Genomic DNA, 20,694 nt, shown 5'->3' on the forward strand with positions numbered 1-20,694 from the left:
ACAGAGACATTGAACATATGAAATAGCACCATAGATTACTTTCCTCAACAAATTCTCAATTTTTAAATAGAACTTGAGACACATGCAATAGACACAGAGTATATTATTATCAATGGATTTAAAACTTTGCAATCCCAATCCAGTCATTTTAGGGTTAATTTGCATGTATTGCGTATTGTGAAGGCTGATCATATAGCCTATAATTTTTAAGAAAACCAAATTGCTATAAAGAGGAGTTTTTGTCACAGTGTTTTGTGTTTCTCCAGCAAAAATAAACCTAAGAAACATACACCTCTCACCAAATGATCAACATTACATATGCAAAGTGGACATTATGACAGACAAAAGATTTCATTTACATTTGAAAGCTGCAGATCTTCTACTGGCCAATCATACCTGATCATGGGCGGAGACTAGACCGAGGAAACACCTTAAGGCTCCAAAGAGACTAAAGAGACTCAACCAGAGAGACTACAGAGAGAGACCAACCAGAAACGCAGTAACCAGACAAAGGATCCACTAGACTAGAGAAACAAGCTTCCAGAGACTATATACAGGATCCAGAGGGACCAGACAGAGAACAAAGAGCTGAGTTATGGAGACACATCACTGTGACACATGTGGGAAGAGCCTTTCCTCATCCAGTAGCCTCAAGAAGCACATGATGATCCACACAGGAGAGAAGCGCTACAGCTGTGACCTCTGTGGTAAAACCTTTAGACAGACTGAGAAATTAACAGTTCACCGCAGAATCCACACTGGAGAGAAGCCCTACAGCTGTGACCTCTGTGGTAAAACCTTTAGACATGCTAACAGTTTCAGATTTCACTGCAAGATCCACACTGGAGAGAAGCCCCACAGCTGTGACCTCTGTGGTAAAACCTTTAGACATGCTAACAGTTTCAGATATCACTGCAGGATCCACACTGGAGAGAAGCCCTACAGCTGTGACCTCTGTGATAAAACCTTTAGAATGACTGGGCATTTGACAGCTCACCGCAGAGTCCACACTGGAGAGAAGCCCTACAGCTGTGACCTCTGTGGTAAAACCTTTAGACTGACGGGGGATTTGACAGCTCACCGCAGAATCCACACTGGAGAGAAGCCCTATAGCTGTGACCTCTGTGGTAAAACCTTTAACCATGCTTCCACTTTGAGAACTCACCGCAGGATCCACACTGGACAGAAGCCCTACAGCTGTGACCTCTGTGGTAAAACCTTTAGCCAGGCTGGATATCTCAGAGCTCACTGCAGGACACACACAGGAGAGAAGATCTAAGCAGCACATACTGACTATTTATGTCAAACAAATGACCTATTGAACAGTTTATGCATATCTATAATTGAAAACCCAAGAGGGTGAAGTTGTCCCAGCAGTCACCACCCGAGAGAACTTCTGTATGACCCAAAGCTGGAAGAACTACTTGCCTGCACCTACTGGGACAGCACATGCATGTTATTGAAACTGTTTCTGTACTTTAAGGAATACAATACTTAGTAGTTCTGATGAAGACGGATAATTGTGTTGTAGGGCTGTATTGGCAGAAACCTAATACAGCCCCTTTGTCACTGGTCACCCAGACACTCGTCTGGGACAGTCGTTGATTTGCATGAATGCTAAAATGACAATCACACTTTAATGACACACCTCTGGAAAGGTGGTCTCAACAGTTGAAGAGGAAGGTGGACCGAGGACGACTCTGAAATAATCATTAAAAGTTGTATTCTTGTAAATATAGTTCAAATCAGCTTTTAATGTCATGTTTGATAGGATTTTGTTTCTTATTTCACATATCACATTCTAGTAATACTTTTAATGTTGTAACAGAATGGTAAAATGTGTCCAAACTTTTGGTACCAGTCAAAAGTATGGACACATGTTCAAGGGAAAATGCGTCCAAACATTTGACTGGTACTGTATATTTACAGGGTTTACAGAGATTGTGCATGCAGTGGTCCAACATGTGTTAACATATTCCCTTGTCTTGCAAAGGAATCACACTTGGCCTAATTGTGTCATTACATTATATTTCATTCACCGTATGTCACGCTAAATACACCAGATGTACAACCAGAACAAGCAAAACAGGCAAAACTTACACCTTACTTTTTTATTGTTGTTGACTATATTATAGTGTTTATAGTTTTATGGTCCTGTTGTCATTGATTGTCTAATTAAAGTCTTCATTTTGACACCATACTTTCAGAGTCAAGTTCCTCTATGGATACAATATTGTACAATGTAATATCATTTTTTGTTAAGTTTGGCAACTGCAGTGTTGAGATACACAACTCATTAATGATTCTCTCTTTGAGAGTTCTCTCTTTTAAGAGAATCATTATGTGTCCCAGCTGTGAATGATTTTATGAGGCAAGAGTACCCCCCAAAACGTACCCATCAAGTTTGTTCAGCGTCAATGCACCCCTTCAGCCCTGTTATGCTGGTGTAGTGAGTGCCTGAGCCAAGGACACTGGACATTGCGAGGTTCATTTATGTAGAGGCAAAATACATTGAATGATGGAGAATAAAACATTGTGGTCATTGGTCAAATTGAAAATAAAGTTATATTAGTTAAATTTTGTGAGACAGCGTAGTCCTGCCAGGAAATTAACTATGGAGGATCTGTATTGTTGTTGACCCTTTACCTCAAAAGTCAGATTTACATGGCGGCTGGCGCACACCTGCAAGGATCACATTTACATGTATTCATTTAGCAGACGCTTTTATCCAAAGCGACTTCCAAGAGAGAGCTTTACAAAGTGAATAGGTCACTGATAATAACAACAAGATAGCCCCCAAAACATAGTGGGTAGCCAAAACATGAAGCACATATTGTGAACAACCAAAATAAGTGCCAAAGGGAAGAACCATAAGAGCATGTAGTTAAACAAGTTTCAATTGAACAACATGAATCGTTATAATGTAGACTTACAATATGAATTGGTGTGTGAGTGTTGCCTATGAATATAATTCACAGCACAGAAGAGATTATCAATGAGTTGTCAGTGAGTAGGCCTACATGAGCTTATGTTGCATGTATTTAAACAAGTTACAATTAAACAACATGAATCGCTATAAGTGCAAGTGTACCTGTAGAAAGCAAGCAACAGTAAAAAATATTTCAACAATTTACATCAGTTACCACTAACCAACAAGAGCAGCAAGGCTCTAAGCAAGAGTCATTGTGATCCTTGAGGAAACTAACATGGGGTCCAGCAAACCATTCCTAAGTACCGTTGTACTCCCGGAACAAGTGCGTCTTGAGCCTTTTCTTGAAGGTGGGGAGACAGTCAGTGTCTCTGATGGATGTGGGGAGTTGGTTCCACCACTGGGGGGCCAGACAGGAGAAGAGCTTGTGTTGGGACCGGGCTCTCTTGAGCGGTGGGACCACCAGGCGGTTGTCTGAAGAAGACCGTAGGTGGCGGGTGGGGGTGTAAGGCTGCAGGAGAGACTTGATGTAGTCGGGTGCAGTCCCGTTCACTGCTCGGAAGGTCAGTACCAGGGTCTTAAATCTGATGCGGGCCGTGAAGGGTAGCCAGTGGAGGGAGATGAGGAGCGGGGTAACATGTGAGCGTCTGGGTAGATTGTAGACCAGGCGGGCCGCCGCGTTCTGAATCCTCTGGAGAGGGCAGGTTGCGCATGCTGGGAGACCGGCAAGCAGCGAGTTGCAGTAGTCCAACTTGGAGAGGACAAGTGCTTGGACTAGCAGCTGGGTGGAGTGCTCAGACAGGTATCTCCTGATCTTCCGGATGTTGTAGAGGGTGAATCTACACGACCGGGAGACCGCAACAATGTGGGCTATGAGGGAGAGCTCGTCATCCATGGCAACCCCAAGGTTCCTGGCAGAGGATGAAGGGGTCACCGTCGCAGATCCCAGGGTGATTGAGAGATCATGGGAGATGGAGGGTTTGGTCGGGATGATGAGGAGTTCTGTTTTGGCGAGATTCAGCTGGAGGTGGTGCTCGGTCATCCAGGCGGAGATGTCTGTGAGGCAGGCCTCAATCCTAGCTGAGATCCCGGATCGGTCGGGGGGAACGACAGGTACAGCTGCGTGTCGTCAGCATAGCAGTGGTAGGAGAAGCCATGGGAGGTGATGATTGGTCCAAGTGAGGTGGTGTACAGAGAGAAGAGGAGGGGTCCAAGGACGGAGCCCTGTGGGACACCAGTGGAGAGCTGGCGAGGGCCTGACAGTTTACCTCCCCAGGAGACCTGGTAGGATCTTCCCGACAGGTAGGATGAGATCCACTGGAGTGCAGTGCCAGTGATGCCCATCTCAGAAAGTCTGGAGAGCAGGATCTGGTGGTTAACCGTATCAAACGCTGCAGAAAGGTCCAGCAGAATGATGACGGATGACCTTGAAGCCGCTCCACATGAGGGCAGTCTCTGTGGAGTGGCCAGTCTTGAAGCCCGATTGGTTGGGGTCAAGCAGGTTGTTCTGAGAGAGAAAGTTAGACAGTTGGTTAGATACAGCACGTTCAATTGTTTTTGAAAGGAAGGGTAACAGTGATACCGGTCTGTAGTTCTGGAGGACGGCAGGGTTAAGGGAGGGTTTTTTGAGTAGAGGGGTAACTCTAGCCTGTTTGAAGGCAGAGGGGAAGGTGCCAGAGGTAAGAGAGGAGTTTAGGACATGGAGAAGAAAAGTTATGATGGAGGGGGAGATGGTTTGAAAGAGAGGGGAGGGGATAGGATCAAGGGGACAGGAGGTGGGGCGATGAGAGAGAATGAGGTCAGAGATCTCTGCCTCGGACAGGGAAGAGAAAGAGTTTAGACATTTAGTTGGGTCAGTCATGGAGGGTGAGAGGGTAAGAAAGGTGGGTTTAGGGCACCGACTGCTAATGTCGGTGACTTTTTTCTCAAAGAAGGAGGAGAAGTCGTCTGCTGTCAGGGTGGAGGGGGGGTGGGTGGGGGAGGGGGGTTAAGAAGGGTGGAGAAGGTAGAGAAAAGTTTGTGGGGGTTTGAAGCAGAGTTAATTTTGTTCAGAAAGTAGTGGGTTTTAGCACCAGTTAAGTGAGAAGAGAAGGATTTAAGGAGGGTTAGGGACCTTGATAGGTCCAGACCGCCTTTGGACTTGCGCCATCTCCTCTCAGCTGCCCGAAGGGTGGACCGTTCTTCACGGATAACATCCGTAAGCCACGGGCAGGAGGGAGAAGATCGTACAGGCCTGGTTGACAGGGGACAGAGAGAGTCAAGTGATGCAGTTAACAAGGTGTTGGTGGCAGTGTTAGTGGGGTGGGACGAGAACTCGTCGATGGGAGGGAGGGAGGCTGTTACAATAGAGGAGAAATGGGAGGGGGATAGGGAGCGGAGGTTGCGCCGGAAAGTTACGAGGGGAGGGGAGGTAGGAGGAGTTGGAGGGAGAGAGACAGAGACTTGGATAAAGTAGTGATCAGAAATGTGCAGTGGGGTTACAGAGGTTAAGTCAGTGATACAGTTACGTGTCAGGATGAGGTCTAGCTGTTTGCCTGCCTTGTGGGTCGCCGTTGTGCTGGCGGTGTGCATGGCAAAACCATGTAGTGACATGGTTTTTTTTTTTGTACAAATCTGAGGAGGGGCAGTATTTTTGTGAGCCTATCTTCATAATAGTTGGTAAATGGGAAAAGAGCCCAGAGTCTGGTTTTGGAGAAAGGCCCTCTCTACCTGGATGATAAATGTAAGAACCTTAACGTTCCTTTTATAAATTAGTATTTTGCAAACTTGGACTTTGTGTTAAAAAAAATGTTTACCTTTATTGGAACATTTCATATGAATCATCTTAGACCAATGATCAGTAAATATGCAGGATGAAAAAGATGAATAAAGATAATGGAATAAATGGAATACAAACACAGACTGATATGTCTGTGGTTTTATTTGCCCTAAAACAAACACGTGTCTCTTTTTTACCATGTCTAATCATATAGCCTATAATTTTGAAGAAAACCAAATTACTATGAAGAGGATTTGTATGCCAAAGAAGTTTTGTCACAGTGTTTTGTGTTTCTCCAGTAAAAATAAACCTGAGAAACATACACCTCTCACCGAATGATCAACATTAAATAGGCAAAGTGGCTCATCATGACAGACAAAAGATGTTATTTATATGTGAAAGCTGCAGATCTTTTACTAGCCAATCATATTTGATCATGGGCGGACACTAGACGGAGAAGACTCCTTAAGGCTCCAAAGAGACTACAGAGACTCAACCAGAGAGACTACAGAGAGAGACTCAACCATAGAGAGAAATACAGAGAGAGACTCAACCATAGATAGACTACAGAGACTCAACCAGAGAAACTACAGAGACTCAACCAGAGAGACTACAGAGACTCAACCATAGAGAGACTCAACTAGAAACAGCAGTAACCAGACAGAGGATCAACCAGAGAAAAACAAGCTTCCAGAGATTAGATCCAGGATCCAGAGAGACCAGACAGAGAACGAAGAGAGAGCTGAGATATGGAGACACATCACTGTGACACATGTGGGAAGAGCCTTTCTTCATCCAGTAGCCTCAAGAGGCAAATGAGGATCCACACAGGAGAGAAGCCCTACAGCTGTGACCTCTGTGGTAAAACCTTTAGCCATGCTGGCCATTTCAGAGTTCATAGCAGGATCCATACGGGAGAGAAGCCCTACAGCTGTGACCTCTGTGGTAAAACCTTTAGACATGCTAACAGTTTCAGATTTCACTGCAGGATCCACACTGGAGAGAAGCCGTACAGCTGTGACCTATGTGGTAAAACATTTAGGCAGGCTGGCCATTTCACAGCTCACTGCAGGATCCACACTGGAGAGAAACCCTACAGCTGTGACCTCTGTGATAAAACCTTTAGCAGGTATAGCATTTTTACAGTTCACAGCAGGATCCACACTGGAGAGAAGCCCTACAGCTGTGACGTCTGTGGTAAAACCTTTAGCCAGGATGGCAATTACACAGATCACCGCAGGATCCACACTGGAGAGAAGTCCTACAGCTGTGACTTCTGTGATAAAACCTTTAGCCATGCTGGCAGCTTAAGAGGTCACTGCAGGATCCAAACTGGAGAGAAGCCCTACAGCTGTGACCTCTGTGGTAAAACCTTTAGACAGACTGGGGTATTGACAACTCACCGCAGAATCCACACTGGAGAGAAGCCCTACAGCTGTGATCTCTGTGATAAAACCTTTAGCCAGGCTGGCAATCTCAGATCTCACTGCAGGACCCACACAGGAGAGAAGATCTAAGCAGCCCACACTGACTATTTATGTCAAACAAATGACCTATTGAACAATGTATGCATATCTTTTATAGAAAAACCAAGAGGGTGAAGTTGTGCCAGCAGTCACCACTTGAGAGAACTTATGTATGACTCACAGCTGGACTGACTGTGCAATGCTTGATAGATTAATATTCCTGACAAAGAACTACTGGCCTGCACCTACTGGGACAGCAGATGTAGTAACACCAGATCTACAGTCCAACATGACCGAACTGGCTGACACCTTTTCAGTTTTGAAGCACACATAATTTCATTAAAAAACCATCAAGGTGCTCAATATTAATTTCTGGTTGACCTCTTTATCTCTGCAGCCCTTTAGAGTGTCTGTGTATTTGACCCATTTGTTGAGTAAGATTGGTTGGTTTGTTATTGTTTTAATTACAAGAGCTGTTGAGGCTCATGCAGGTTGTTCTTGAAACTGTATTTGTACTTTAAGGAATACAATACTTAGTAGTTCTGATGAAGACGGATAATTGTGTTGTAGGGCTGTATTGGCAGAGACCTGAATAATACAGCCCCTTTGTCACTGGTCACCCAAACACTCGTCTGGGACAGTCGTTGATTTGCATGAATGCTAAAATGACAATCACACTTTAATGACACACCTGGAAAGGTGGTCTCAACAGTCGAAGAGGAAGGTGGACTGAGGAGGACTCTGAAATTATCATTAAAAGTTGTGTTCTTGTAAATATAGTTCTATATTAGCCTCTGTTGCCCGGTGGTCTACAGTGGTCTATGATGCATCTGTTTTCAATCGTTAAAATAAACATTCCTCACAAATACATTTTCGTTGTAGGATTTATTATGACATTACATTACAAGTAAACGATTTGTTGGGGAAATTAGCATTACCTGTGGTTTCAAACCAGTGTTTCTCACTGCAACGCTGTAGCCTACGCGAGACACACTACAAAAACATCTACACAGCTGTTAAGGAAGTCAAACGGCGACAGAACATGTTCGGCACTCCCCTTACTTAAATCAAGTCTTTCAATTGGTGAAACTATCTGACTACTAACCTGAACTTCATTGCCACAGCCTAAACTTTGTCAATCTCGATTCCATCTTCTAGTGCCTGTAACGTAGTAGAATAATCTTCAAAGGGGGTTCTTTATTAATGAATGAATGCAATATGAGTAGGCTAAATGCCTGAAAATATCACGAGAAGGGAAAAACTTAAAAGGACGTTTAAGTCATAGAGATTAGGTAAATTTTTACACCGGTCTGCCAAATGTATTCGTTTTGATTCAGCTATGAGGCTGCCTCTTGCAGGGGAAATGAGAAGACATCTATTTTATTCTACACTTCACTTGTATTTTGAGTTGTAAATGAGCAGCAAAAAAAAGATGCTTTTAAATCTATGTAATCGTTATAAATAATAAGTAGGCTATGCATTTTTATATAAAATATACAGAAATATCAGTTGTAAAAATTTCATTACAAAACGGACCCCTGTGCAACCGACGCAAGCAAGCACACCCTACAATTTCCCCAGAAATTGTACCCTCTCTAGTTATCATTGGATTTAAAACTTTGCAATACCAATCCAAATTCATTTTATGGTTAATTTGCATGTAATGCGTATTTTGTAGGCTAATCATATAGACTAAAATTTTGAAGAAAACCAAATTACTATAAAGAGGAGTTGTAGGACAAATACATTTTTTTCACAGTGTTTTGTGTTTCTCCAGTAAAAATAAACCTGAGAGACATACACCTCTCACCAAATGATCAACATTACATATGCAAAGTGGACATTATGACAGACAAAAGATTTCATTTATATGTGAAAGCTGCAGATCTTCTACTGGCCAATCATACTTGATCATGGGTGGAGACTAGACAAAGGAGACACCTTAAGGCTCCAGAGAGACTACAGAGACTCAACCAGAGAGACTACAGAGACTCAACCAGAGAGACTACAGAGAGAGACTCAACCAGAGAGAGACTCAACCAGAAACAGCAGTAACCAGACAGAGGATCAACCAGAGAGACACAAGCTTCCAGAGACTATATACAGGATCCAGAGAGACCAGACAGAGAACAAAGAGAGAGAGTTATGGAGACACATCACTGTGACACAGGGGGGAAGAGCCTTTCCTCACCTAGTAACCTCAAGAGGCACATGAGGATCCACAATGGAGAGAAGCCCTACAACTGTGAACTCTGTGGTAAAACCTTTAGACAGACTGGGGAATTAACAGCTCACCGAAGAATCCACACTGAAGAGAAGCCCTACAACTGTGACCTCTGTGGTAAAACATTTAGCCAGGCTGGCCATTTCAGAGCTCATAGCAGGATCCACACTGGAGAGAAGCCCTACAGCTGTGACCTCTGTGGTAAAACCTTTAGCCGTACTAGCAATTACACAGATCACCGCAGGATCCACACTGGAGAGAAGCCCTACGGCTGTGACCTCTGTGATAAAACCTTTAGCCATGCAAGCAGTTTCACAGCTCACCGCAGAATCCACACTGGAGAGAAGCCCTACAACTGTGACCTCTGTGGTAAAACATTTAACCAGGCTGGCCATTTCAGAGCTCATAGCAGGATCCACACTGGAGAGAAGCCCTACAGCTGTGACCTCTGTGGTAAAACCTTTAGCCGTGCTAGCAATTACACAGATCACCGCAGGATCCACACTGGAGAGAAGCCCTACGGCTGTGACCTCTGTGATAAAACCTTTAGCCATGCAAGCAGTTTCACAGCTCACCGCAGAATCCACACTGGAGAGAAGCCCTACAGCTGTGACCTCTGTGGTAAAACCTTTAGGCGGGCTGGGGATTTGACAGCTCACCGCAGAATCCACACTGGAGAGAAGCCCTACAGTTGTGACCTCTGTGGTAAAACCTTTAGACTGACTGGGGATTTGACAGCTCACCGCAGAATCCACACTGGAGAGAAGCCCTACAGCTGTGACCTCTGTGGTCAAACCTTTAGGCAGGCTGGCCATTTAACATCTCACTGCAGGATTGTGATGGCATTTTTTGATATAGTTACTAAGAATGTATTTTTAATAGACTGAGGTTGTGTTTAAACAAATGGATGTTGCAGTTGGTCTTAAGGTATTTATGGTGTTGGGTTATGATGCCTGATTGAGAAGCTAGGGGCACGGAGGTTGGGGGATGTTTGAGTTCTGTGGCCTAAAGGGAGATGGGTCAGTTGATCTAGCAGCCCTGACCTTTTGGCCGAGGAGATTGTGTCCTGTGTCCTGTTTGTGTTTCATTAAGGGTATCTTTACTGTCCTCATTTAGAGAAAGAGTCGTGACATCAAAAGACTTTGGTCACTTGACCTGGGGGGTTATATTGTCTTAACTGTCACTGAGCAGTGCTGACCAATCACAGAGTTCAGAAAAACCATTTGATCTAAAGTTTATATAAGGCAGGGTTTTAGGGTTGTTCTGGATCACTCTGGCGAACGACCTGTGGCTAGCACCTCCTTCGTTATGACTGATCACAAAGTACTTTGTTAAATCATGATCTGTATAAGCAAAATACATTTATTGTAACCGCCATCTCTTGACTATTCAAATCTACACAGTGCCGCTTGAATTTCTACCATTACACTTGGTGGCCAGTAGGGGGATCCTCATTGGTCTACGGCGTTCAGCAGGCGGCTCCCCTTGGCGAATTGATCTTCCGGCAAAAAGCCGCCTTTCCTTCCGCCATGCGTGAGACAGCAGGGCCAGGGGGGGCGCCCGTTGGACGTTTTGTGGCTGACGCGGGGTCTTCAAAAGAACCGGTGAGATATTCTTTTGGTTACTGTGTGATATTGAGTTGTCTAAATGTGTGTTTTTTAGGCTATTGTCAATAATTCGGTTAAGTAAGTAATTGGGCAGAGGTAAAACTGTCCTGTACGTGTAAAGTCGTACGAATTAATAAGGTAAGGTTGTTGAACCTACCTTTTACGTGAAAGTCGTAAAAAAAATGTCTGCAGAAGTGTGTCGACGGACACACACAGAGGTAGTGTTGTTGACGAACAAACACATAGAGGGAGATAAATTCACATGTTATATCGTGTTATGTGTCTTTTTGAGACCCTAAGGATTAGAATATGTTGGGTTAGTGATAGTTTGAGAAATTGTATTGGCATTGGTGCAGTTCTTATTTATTAACGACCTAAACGTGATTCTAAGTCCCGAGAGAAAAGTATACTTGTGAGGAAATCAGCTGTGTGAGTGAGTGTTTAGAAAGGGTTTGAGTCCCTGAAGGTGGAGAACAAAAGTTAGGGAGTATAGGCCTGTGAAATTTCAAAGTAGAGGTTTTGAGTTTTTTACACACGTGTTCATTTTTGTTTTATATGTTTTTTGAGGTTAAAAGAAGTATGAGTAACTAATGGTGTCTATTATTCAAGCTATATACAAATTACAAAAATCAAAATTTTAATTACTTTTCGAAATTTTAATTATTTTTTCGGTTTGAATATTTGTAATTTATGATTGTGCAGTTATTTTCATTGAAAGTTGGGAAGTCGGAATTTAATTGTTTTTAGAAACGAAAAGGAGTAATTGTGTCTTTATTTTCCGTCGTTGGTTATCGTTTATGGATTGTAATTCTGAAAATGAATGGTCTGGAGGCAGAATTGACCTGTCCAAACATCGATTACATGAAGCAAAAGTATGGTAACGATAGTTTATTGCAAATGCAAATATGGATTGATAAATGTGGATTTTCTAGTGTGGAGTCGTTTTGTTTTAAGGACCTTATTGTATTGCGAAATGGGTTCGTGGAGAGAAATAGATACACGATTTTTTTTGAAGTGGAGAAAAGAATAGATTTTAGCCTGATTGGAGAGCTTTTTTTCTGATTGGATGGAGATAGGTAGAGGGATAAAGAAATATTAGGACAGAATAGTGTGGGGAATTTTTCATCTATTTCCCCACAGATTCACGATTGAGATTTTCTGGCTGTTCCGCAAACAAATTTCGCCTCATCCGCAGCCAGGGGTGTTGCGGCAGGATGCGCCGGCGCATGAGGGTTTGCGGGAATGCGAGAACAGAATACGAAGAGGTCAGACATTTGCCATTTCTTCTGACAGCCGGTTATATCTAGGAAAAGTCAAGAAAGTAGGATCCTGGAATGTTTTTTATAGATTTGCTTTGGATTCCCGCAAAGATTGAAGCTTGTGCCTTGACTTGCAATTTCCATTGTGTTTCCAAGAAGGAAAGGTTAAAGTCCTCTCTGGAACAAAGGGTTTGAGTCCCTGTTGTGTTTGGAATAAGCGTGTTGTGGGCTATGGTCAAAGCTGATGCAGAGCGTGTTGACATGCTGTTGAAAAAACATGTAGGCCAACACGAATTGCTAGGTATGGTCAATCCAAAATGCGTGCTTTAACTGTGGGAATTTGAGAAAAATGTACGTGAATGTCCGGAGATGTGTCATAAAGTTTTTTTTTGGGAAATTGTGAGCGAACTCTCAAATCAGAGGGGTTCGTGACCAGAAGTTGAGTTCCGAACTGGTGACGTACAATGTTTATCGGTTGACACTGTTGGTAGAGGAGAGACGATTGTTTTACAACTCTGTGTTAACCGTTATATGTTTGATGTTAGACTTTACATCGGTCTGATTACCGCCAGAAGGCATTTGTTTTTGAAGACGGAGACATTCTGTTTTGAAAATGCTAATGTTAATTCTTTGACTGAATTCTCCACTTGAAAAGAGGCGCATGCGCTTGAGCCTAGCGGAAGTTGATTCTTTCAGTGAAGTTCATTCTGCGTGCAGTGCCCACACATGAGTGCAAAAAAAAAAAAAAAAAAAAAAAAAAACACTAATTTTATTGAGAATTTGACGTTGAATTGAGAAGTATATTGGTTGGGAAAACAGATGTGTGTTTCTGTTTCTTTGTCGAACTTAAGAAATTATTGTGAGTTGCCATACTCTTGATTTGGAAATTATGTACAGACCGATTTTCTATATTATGAGCTTGATTCGTTATTGAATAACGCGCTGGAAATTTAGTGTTTGGGTAGGATAATTGGTAAAAGGCCAGTTTTGGCAATAAAAGCGGTATTCATTTGAAGAATTACAATCCCGGGGTTATTGAAACTTTTATAGAAAGGTATGTGTTCAAACGGAAATGTTATGTTGTTTAAGGAATATTTTTGTTTATGTCTGGAAATGTTCGATGGTTTTATTTTTAATTTTGTGGAAGTTCACAGATGTTACTGTTGTTTAAAGAAATATGTAAAGGGTTATGAAGAAGTGATTAGAAAGATTGAGCCAGTCCGAGGGACTTAAGTGTATACAAGGGGAACTAGTTAGAGAGACTGAATTGCGATTGTTGTCAAGAGCAAAGGTACTACATATGTGTGTTTATTGCTGCTGAGATGATTTGTTGAAATGTGTTGGGTTTGGTGGTATTCATATTTACCTATTTAAATGGACTTGAAGTTGAAGCTTTGTCCAACCAGAATGCTAATACATGGGTAAACTGTCATTCTCTGGCGAGTGATATTAGGTGCATATGTAGATTTCGGAGCCAAATTTTTATGTTGAAAATAAAATAGTACTAATGGTTGATAGAATTGTAAAGGTTGTAATTGTAAAGAAAATCTAGGCTGTGACTGTTGGTTAATGGCTAATGGTGAAAACGTGGAGGAAGTGCATTTTTTTCTGTCCTGAGACAAAGGAGAGTCCAGGAAGTTGAATTTGCAACTATGGCAACGACATTGGCTAACAAACTAGCACACCGACAGGCGGGTACAGGCTAGTAAAGGAATTGCAGCTTGATATTTGAGATCCAGGATGAGTAACCGCATGACGCATGCGCAGATGGAAATTGAGAAATTGACCAAGACGAAAATTTAGAGAAATAGATAAATTTGAAGCGAATTTACATATTAATTTGGTTATTTTTGAAATATGTTGGGTGATGAGTATTTTGAGACATTTGCTAACAAGGTTTTTGTTTGTTTGAGGACATTTTAAATGAGTTTCAGAAATTCCGAGGAAAGGTGGGGGCTACAAAAAAAAAAAAAGTCCCGTTACGATGAGTTTTACAAAGGTGATCCCAGAGGGTGTAATTCTGCATACTTATGTGAGTATTAATGGTGAAAGATGTGTCCGTTTAGATGAATTCGAAGTTTGGTGGTTTACGAATGTATGATTTAACATTTGTTCTAAATCCTAGCCAAACAGGGAGGTAGAATCCTTTCAGACCAGGACTTGTATTTACGAGCGGAAAATCTGTGGTGTGTGATGGTATCCATAAAAATGCAGAAATTAGACCCTGGTTCATAAATTAGTTCTAATTGGATTGGAAAAGTTATACTTTAGCAAAATTAAGTGAATAGATGGTAAACGCCAACCATCTGTGTTGTTTAAAAGAGAAAAAAGGTTGAGAGTTTTTTGCTTTGTTCCAGAGGGCGCTGTTTGTTTGATTCGAGTTTTGAAATGCGCGATGGTTTATTTGAGTTGATACACTAACAAAGAGTAATTGAGATAGCTGGTAAATATAGGAATATTCAAAGATGTATACATTACATGCTTTGATAAAACTTTTGAGGAGTTAAAGAATAAGGTTTTGTTTTACGGGTTTATGTTAAATTGTGAATTTAAAGGTTTAAAAGAAAAAGGGAGAGTTTATATTTTCTTTTTGTCTTAAGGGCATGGTACAATGTTTTGGGATAAACAGTTAGGCTGTGATGAGGTTGTATCATTATGGTATTGGTTCATAAAGAGGGTTATGATAATTTGGTTTTGAAATAATTTGGGAAGACTCATTAAGTCTGATAAATTGTGGTGTGATGGTTGTGCTAAGTAGCTTGTTCTGGACTGCAGCCAAAGCATGTTATGAAGTTCTACCTATCTAACCTATATAGAAATATAGATGGGGTATAAGTTTGGCTAATGGTTACATTAAGAACATTTTATGGTCTATGTTTTATTTTGGAATCATACAGGTTAAATTCTGGTTTAGGGTAGTGATGCTAGTTTTCTACAATGTCTTGGAAAAAGAGAGATTTGATTTGGTGAATTTAAATACAAAAAATTAAAAGGGAATCTGAAATATAAAGGTATTCATTTGAACTGTTCCTAAAGGTTTTTTGAAGAAAAGATAATAAGAGACTAAAAGTTGAGGTTATTCGTAATTTGGATGTTTTCTAAAATAGTTTTATTTTATACAAATTGGTTCAAAAGTTGGTTGCTTCAGTGTAAGCTTGTTAATTCATAAAAGGGAAAAGAGTTAAAATATTTTTACTGATAGTTAAATACATCATTGGTGTTACATATGATTTTGGGAAAGGTATGGAAACAGGAAGTTTCTTAGTTTGATCTGGGACACAACTTGCTGTATGCAAATGTGGAATTCACTCTAACAATTATGATTATTCCACAGGGAAAATGCTAGTGCTGATACTAGCTGGAGCAGTTTCTAGATTGCCTGAATGCATTGATGAACTAACTAGAATATGTTTTTGATGTTGATATGTTTACAGGAAGTGATGAGATGATGTTGCTATGTCCGGATGAGCCTAACTTGACAAATTTGGGCTTACAGGACTCTTTTGAGGAAAATTGTTGTGTGACCTTGATACAACATTTGTTATGGATTCTTTAAGGGAAGCGCAGGCTTCTTAGAGAGGAAGAGATGACGTTTAGGAATTTATGACTGACTGATGACTGACTGATCTAAACAGAGAGTGACTATGGGGGTTTTATGGTTTTATGAATTTAGCTTCAGTAGTTTGGATTTGTGATAGGATTGTGAGGGTTTGATATGATATTGCTGAGTTGAAAATATTGGACTGTGTTTAACCCAGAGTGAGAATTTTGTTTTGTTTGAGTACATTTGATAAGAATTACAGAATACAGCGGACAGATGGAGAAAGGAATGGTGGAATGGAGATTCGAACTTGGACAAATCCACAAGAAAATGCGTTTTGGAAAAAGGAAGGATATGAGAATAAAAAATGGAGGTTGTATGGTCTGCATAAAACATTTATCTTGAGATTTTGCTAAGTTAACACATGGAAAGATCATGCCTCTACAGTTTGTGTGATATCAAGAAGAATGCATTATTTTAGCATACAAGAGGATTTGTAATGGATGCATGGTCATTTTGTTAATACTTCATATGTGGGACAAGTATTATGAGAAAAGGAATTTAAACACGATAAGCTTCACAGTTAAGGTTAGAGAAACTATTTGGGTATTGATAGATGGATTTTGTAGAGTTCAATTTTTGGAGAAGTGATACTGTTTAATGATTGTTGATGGGAAGAAGTTTTAGACTTCTCAGGGGCTCAGTGATCAAGCTTTTGTTAATTTAGATTATTTTCGATGGGATTTTTCTTTGAGGTTATGTAATGATAATGGGTCACACTTGTTTAAGTAAGTTATTTTGGTGTTGATAGGATTCAACATTGTGTTAAACACTTCAGTTGAATGAGAGAACAGAACTTTGAAGACTAAGTCAGACGACAAGAAGTCAGTTACCTTTAACTGACCTCTGTGAGAATGTGCTTGTTTATCACTGTGCAACCTTTTTGGAGTCTATTTTGTGTGAGATTCACAGGCAGGTGAAGGAGGCTATTCCTATGACTGGACCGCTGCATGATTTGATACCAGATGACTGGATCGTGGTGAAGGACCTGAAACGCCTGGAGGAACCCAAGGTGGACGGGGCCATACCAGATTCTCCTGACGACTAATCCGGTGGTTAAGATCGGAGAGGAGAGCAACGTGGATACACGCTAACCATTGCAAGCGTGCACCTTGTCTGGAGACGGAAGCAGAGGATACGCGTTCTGCGTAGTACCAAGGAAATTTCCGAGCTGTACGCGAAGTGCAGTGTCGTTGAAAGTTGCCCTGAGCAATTTGATCGTCGTTTGCAATCGATTCGACTAGACTACACCGCCTGACAGAAGTTTGCCTACATTCAACTGAAGATGGCCACTACGGATGCACGACCATGGCATCAGTTCCGACAACCTGGACTTTGTGGTATACGGGGTGCAGTGGGTTTTGTCTTGGGAATGGCATTTCTTATTGCTCTTAACGTATTTTCGCTTTTGTATTTTAATAACAGTATGCTTTTGTATGCCTTTGTTGTTTAAAAAGAAAAAGTAAGGAATGTGATGGCATTTTTTGATATAGTTACTAAGAATGTATTTTTAATAGACTGAGGTTGTGTTTAAACAAATGGATGTTGCAGTTGGTCTTAAGGTATTTATGGTGTTGGGTTATGATGCCTGATTGAGAAGCTAGGGGCACGGAGGTTGGGGGATGTTTGAGTTCTGTGGCCTAAAGGGAGATGGGTCAGTTGATCTAGCAGCCCTGACCTTTTGGCCGAGGAGATTGTGTCCTGTGTCCTGTTTGTGTTTCATTAAGGGTATCTTTACTGTCCTCATTTAGAGAAAGAGTCGTGACATCAAAAGACTTTGGTCACTTGACCTGGGGGGTTATATTGTCTTAACTGTCACTGAGCAGTGCTGACCAATCACAGAGTTCAGAAAAACCATTTGATCTAAAGTTTATATAAGGCAGGGTTTTAGGGTTGTTCTGGATCACTCTGGCGAACGACCTGTGGCTAGCACCTCCTTCGTTATGACTGATCACAAAGTACTTTGTTAAATCATGATCTGTATAAGCAAAATACATTTATTGTAACCGCCATCTCTTGACTATTCAAATCTACACAGTGCCGCTTGAATTTCTACCATTACAAGGATCCATACTGGAGAGAAGCCCTACAGCTGTGACCTCTGTGGTAAAACCTTTAGATGGACTGGGGAATTGACGCTCACTGCAGCATCCACACTGGAGAGAATCCCTACAGTTGTGACCTCTGTGGTAAAACCTTTAGCCATGCAAGCAGTTTCACAGCTCACCGCAGAATCCACATTGGAGAGAAGCCCTACAGCTGTGACCTCTGTGGTAAAACCTTTAGACTGACTGGGGATTTGATAGCTCACCACAGAATCCACACTGGAGAGAAGCCCTACATCTGTGACCTCTGTGGTCAAACCGTTAGCCATGCTGCCAATTTCAGAGCTCATAGCAGGATCCACACTGGAGAGAAGCCCTACACCTGTGACCTCTGTGGTAAAACCTTTAGCCGTGCTAGCAGTTACACAGATCACTGCAGGATCCACACTGGAGAGAAGCCCTACACCTGTGACCTCTGTGGTAAAACCTTTAGGCGTGTTGACCATTTCAAAGCTCATAGCAGGATCCACACTGGAAAGAAGCCCTACAGCTGTGACCTCTGTGATACAACCTTTAGCCAGGCTGGCAATCTCAGACGTCACCGCCGGACCCACACAGCAGAGAAGATCTAAGCAGCCCACACTGACTATTTATGTCAAACAAATGACCTATTGAACAGTTTATGCATATCTATAATAGAAAAACCAAGGGGGTGAAGTTGTCCCAGAAGTCACCACCTGAGAGAACTTCTTTATGACCCACAGTTGGAAGAACTACTGCCCTGCACCTACTGGGACAGCACATGCAGTAACACCAGATCTACAGTCCAACATGACCGGACACAGGGAAGATACTCTACCCCTGTAACAATGGAGGGGAAGCTGTGTCAGACTGGGTAGAATCTTGGTAAACACTGGCTGACACCTTTCAGTTTTGAAGCACACATTTGTAATTTCATAAGAAACCCATCAAGGTGCTCCATATTAATTTCTGGTTGACCTCTGTTTATCTCTGCAGCCCTTCAGAGTGTCTGTGTATTTGACCCATTTGTTGAGTAAGATTGGTTGGTTTGTTATTGTTTTAATTACACGAGCTGTTGAGACTCATGCGGGTTGTTCTTGAAACTGTATCTGTACTTTAAGGAATACAATACTTAGTAGTTCTGATGAAGACGGATAATTGTGTTGTAGGGCTGTATTGGCAGAGACCTGAATAATACAGCCCCTTTGTCACTGGTCACACAGACACTCGTCTGGGACAGTCGTTGATTTGCATGAATGCTAAAATGACAATCACACTTTAATGACACACCTCTGGAAAGGTGGTCTCAACAGTTGAAGAGGAAGGTGGACCAAGAAATTATCATTAAAAGTTGTGTTCTTGTAAATATAGTTATAAACAGCTTTGAATGTCATGTTTGATATGATTTTGTTTATTTTTTCATGTATCACATTCTAGTAATACTTTTAATGTTGTAACATGTATATTTACAGGGTTTACAGAGATTGTGCATGCAGTGGCCCAACATGTGTTAACATATTCCCTTGTCTTGCAAAGGAATCACACTTGGCCTAATTGTGTCAATACTGATTGTTAAGGATTTTAGCATTAGCACCCCTAGGCTTTGGAAAGACCTGTCTGAGGACTTTACATTATATTTCATTCTTGCTCTCAACGAAGGCGGTCACATTTTCTACCTCTCCCCCCCGACCTTCCCTGCTTGGCTTCTATTGTCTAGTCTTGTGTCTTGTGTCCTATACTGAGAGACTCTCTCCGCACCACTCTCCGAACTAAAAATCATGGATTTGATCAGCTGGTCTCTTAATGCAATTGACACCATTTGGGTTCGGGGGAACCTGACTGTCCTGACGGGACGTTCGCAGCTGGCTACTCGATGGACGCGTCGTGTGCCTAGCGGCACTTTCCGTGGAGGACATTGAAGACATCTACCTATTCGGAACTATGATTACAGGCTTTTGCTGATTGGATTAGGCGCTGATCACACTTTAATGACACACCCCTGGAAAGGTGGTCTCAACAGTTGAAGACGAAAGTGGACAGAGGAAGACTGAAATGATCAATAAAAGTTGTGTTCTTGTAAATATAGTTCTAAACAGCTTTTAATGTCATGTTTGATAGGATTTTGTTTCTTATTTTATGTATCCCATTCGAGTAATACTTTTAATGTTGAAACATGTGTATTTACAGGGTTTACAGAGATTGTGCATGTAGTGGTCCAACATGTGTTAACATATTCCCTTGTCTTGCAAAGGAATCACATTTGGCCTAATTGTGTCAATACTGAAGGATTGTTAAGGATTTTAGCATTAGCACTCCTAGGCTTTGGAAAGACCTGTCTGAGGACATTACATTATATATCATTCACTGTACGTCACGCTAAATACATCAGATTGTGCACATAGAAATTAAAGCAGAAGATCAAGAACCAGAACAAGCAAGACAGACACAATTTATTCCTTACCTTTTTTTATTATTGTTTACTATATTATAGTGTTTATAGTTTCATGGTGATGTTGTCATTGATTGTCTAATTAAAGTCTTCATTTTGACACCATACTTTCAGAGTCAAGTCCCTCTATGGATACAATGTTGTACAATGTAATATCCTTTTTTGTTAAGTTTGCCAACTGAAGTGTTGAGATACACAACTCATTAATGATTCTCTCTTTTAGAGTTCTCTCTTTTCAGAGAGTCATTAAGTGTAGCAACTGTGAATGATTTTATGAGGCAAGACTTACCCCCAAAACGTACCCATCAAGTTTGTTCAGCGTCAATGCACCCTTC

At 41.5% G+C, this 20,694-nt stretch overlaps 2 protein-coding genes across 2 annotated transcripts; both read left to right on the plus strand.

Annotated features, from left to right (window-relative positions):
• Window positions 1-625: 625 nt before the first annotated feature.
• Window positions 626-7,335, plus strand: LOC134035131 (zinc finger protein 658B-like; the record flags this gene model as incomplete). The annotated part of the gene is made up of 2 exons (XM_062479988.1): window positions 626-1,243; window positions 6,497-7,335. Coding segments are annotated over 2 exons (1,326 nt in total), but the record flags the coding sequence as incomplete, so codon positions are not given.
• Window positions 7,336-9,039: 1,704 nt separating this feature from the next.
• Window positions 9,040-19,247, plus strand: LOC134037244 (zinc finger protein 271-like). The gene is made up of 2 exons (XM_062482537.1): window positions 9,040-10,213; window positions 17,964-19,247. The coding sequence occupies exons 1-2, from the start codon at window positions 9,299-9,301 to the stop codon at window positions 18,519-18,521; spliced, it is 1,473 nt and encodes a 490-aa protein (XP_062338521.1). The 5' UTR covers window positions 9,040-9,298; the 3' UTR covers window positions 18,522-19,247.
• Window positions 19,248-20,694: the final 1,447 nt, after the last annotated feature.

The sequence above is a fragment of the Osmerus eperlanus genome, chromosome 2 (genome assembly GCF_963692335.1).
Source record: "Osmerus eperlanus chromosome 2, fOsmEpe2.1, whole genome shotgun sequence".
In the NCBI taxonomy this organism is placed as follows: Eukaryota; Metazoa; Chordata; class Actinopteri; order Osmeriformes; family Osmeridae; genus Osmerus; species Osmerus eperlanus.

Excerpts from the sequence above, each read along its gene's own strand:
- LOC134037244 (XM_062482537.1), top strand. The coding sequence starts at position 9,299 with ATGGAGACACATCACTGTGACACAGGGGGGAAGAGCCTTTCCTCACCT. Across the intron at positions 10,214-17,963 it reads TAACATCTCACTGCAGGATT|ATGGACTGGGGAATTGACGC; the intron begins GTGATGGCATTT and ends TAAAACCTTTAG.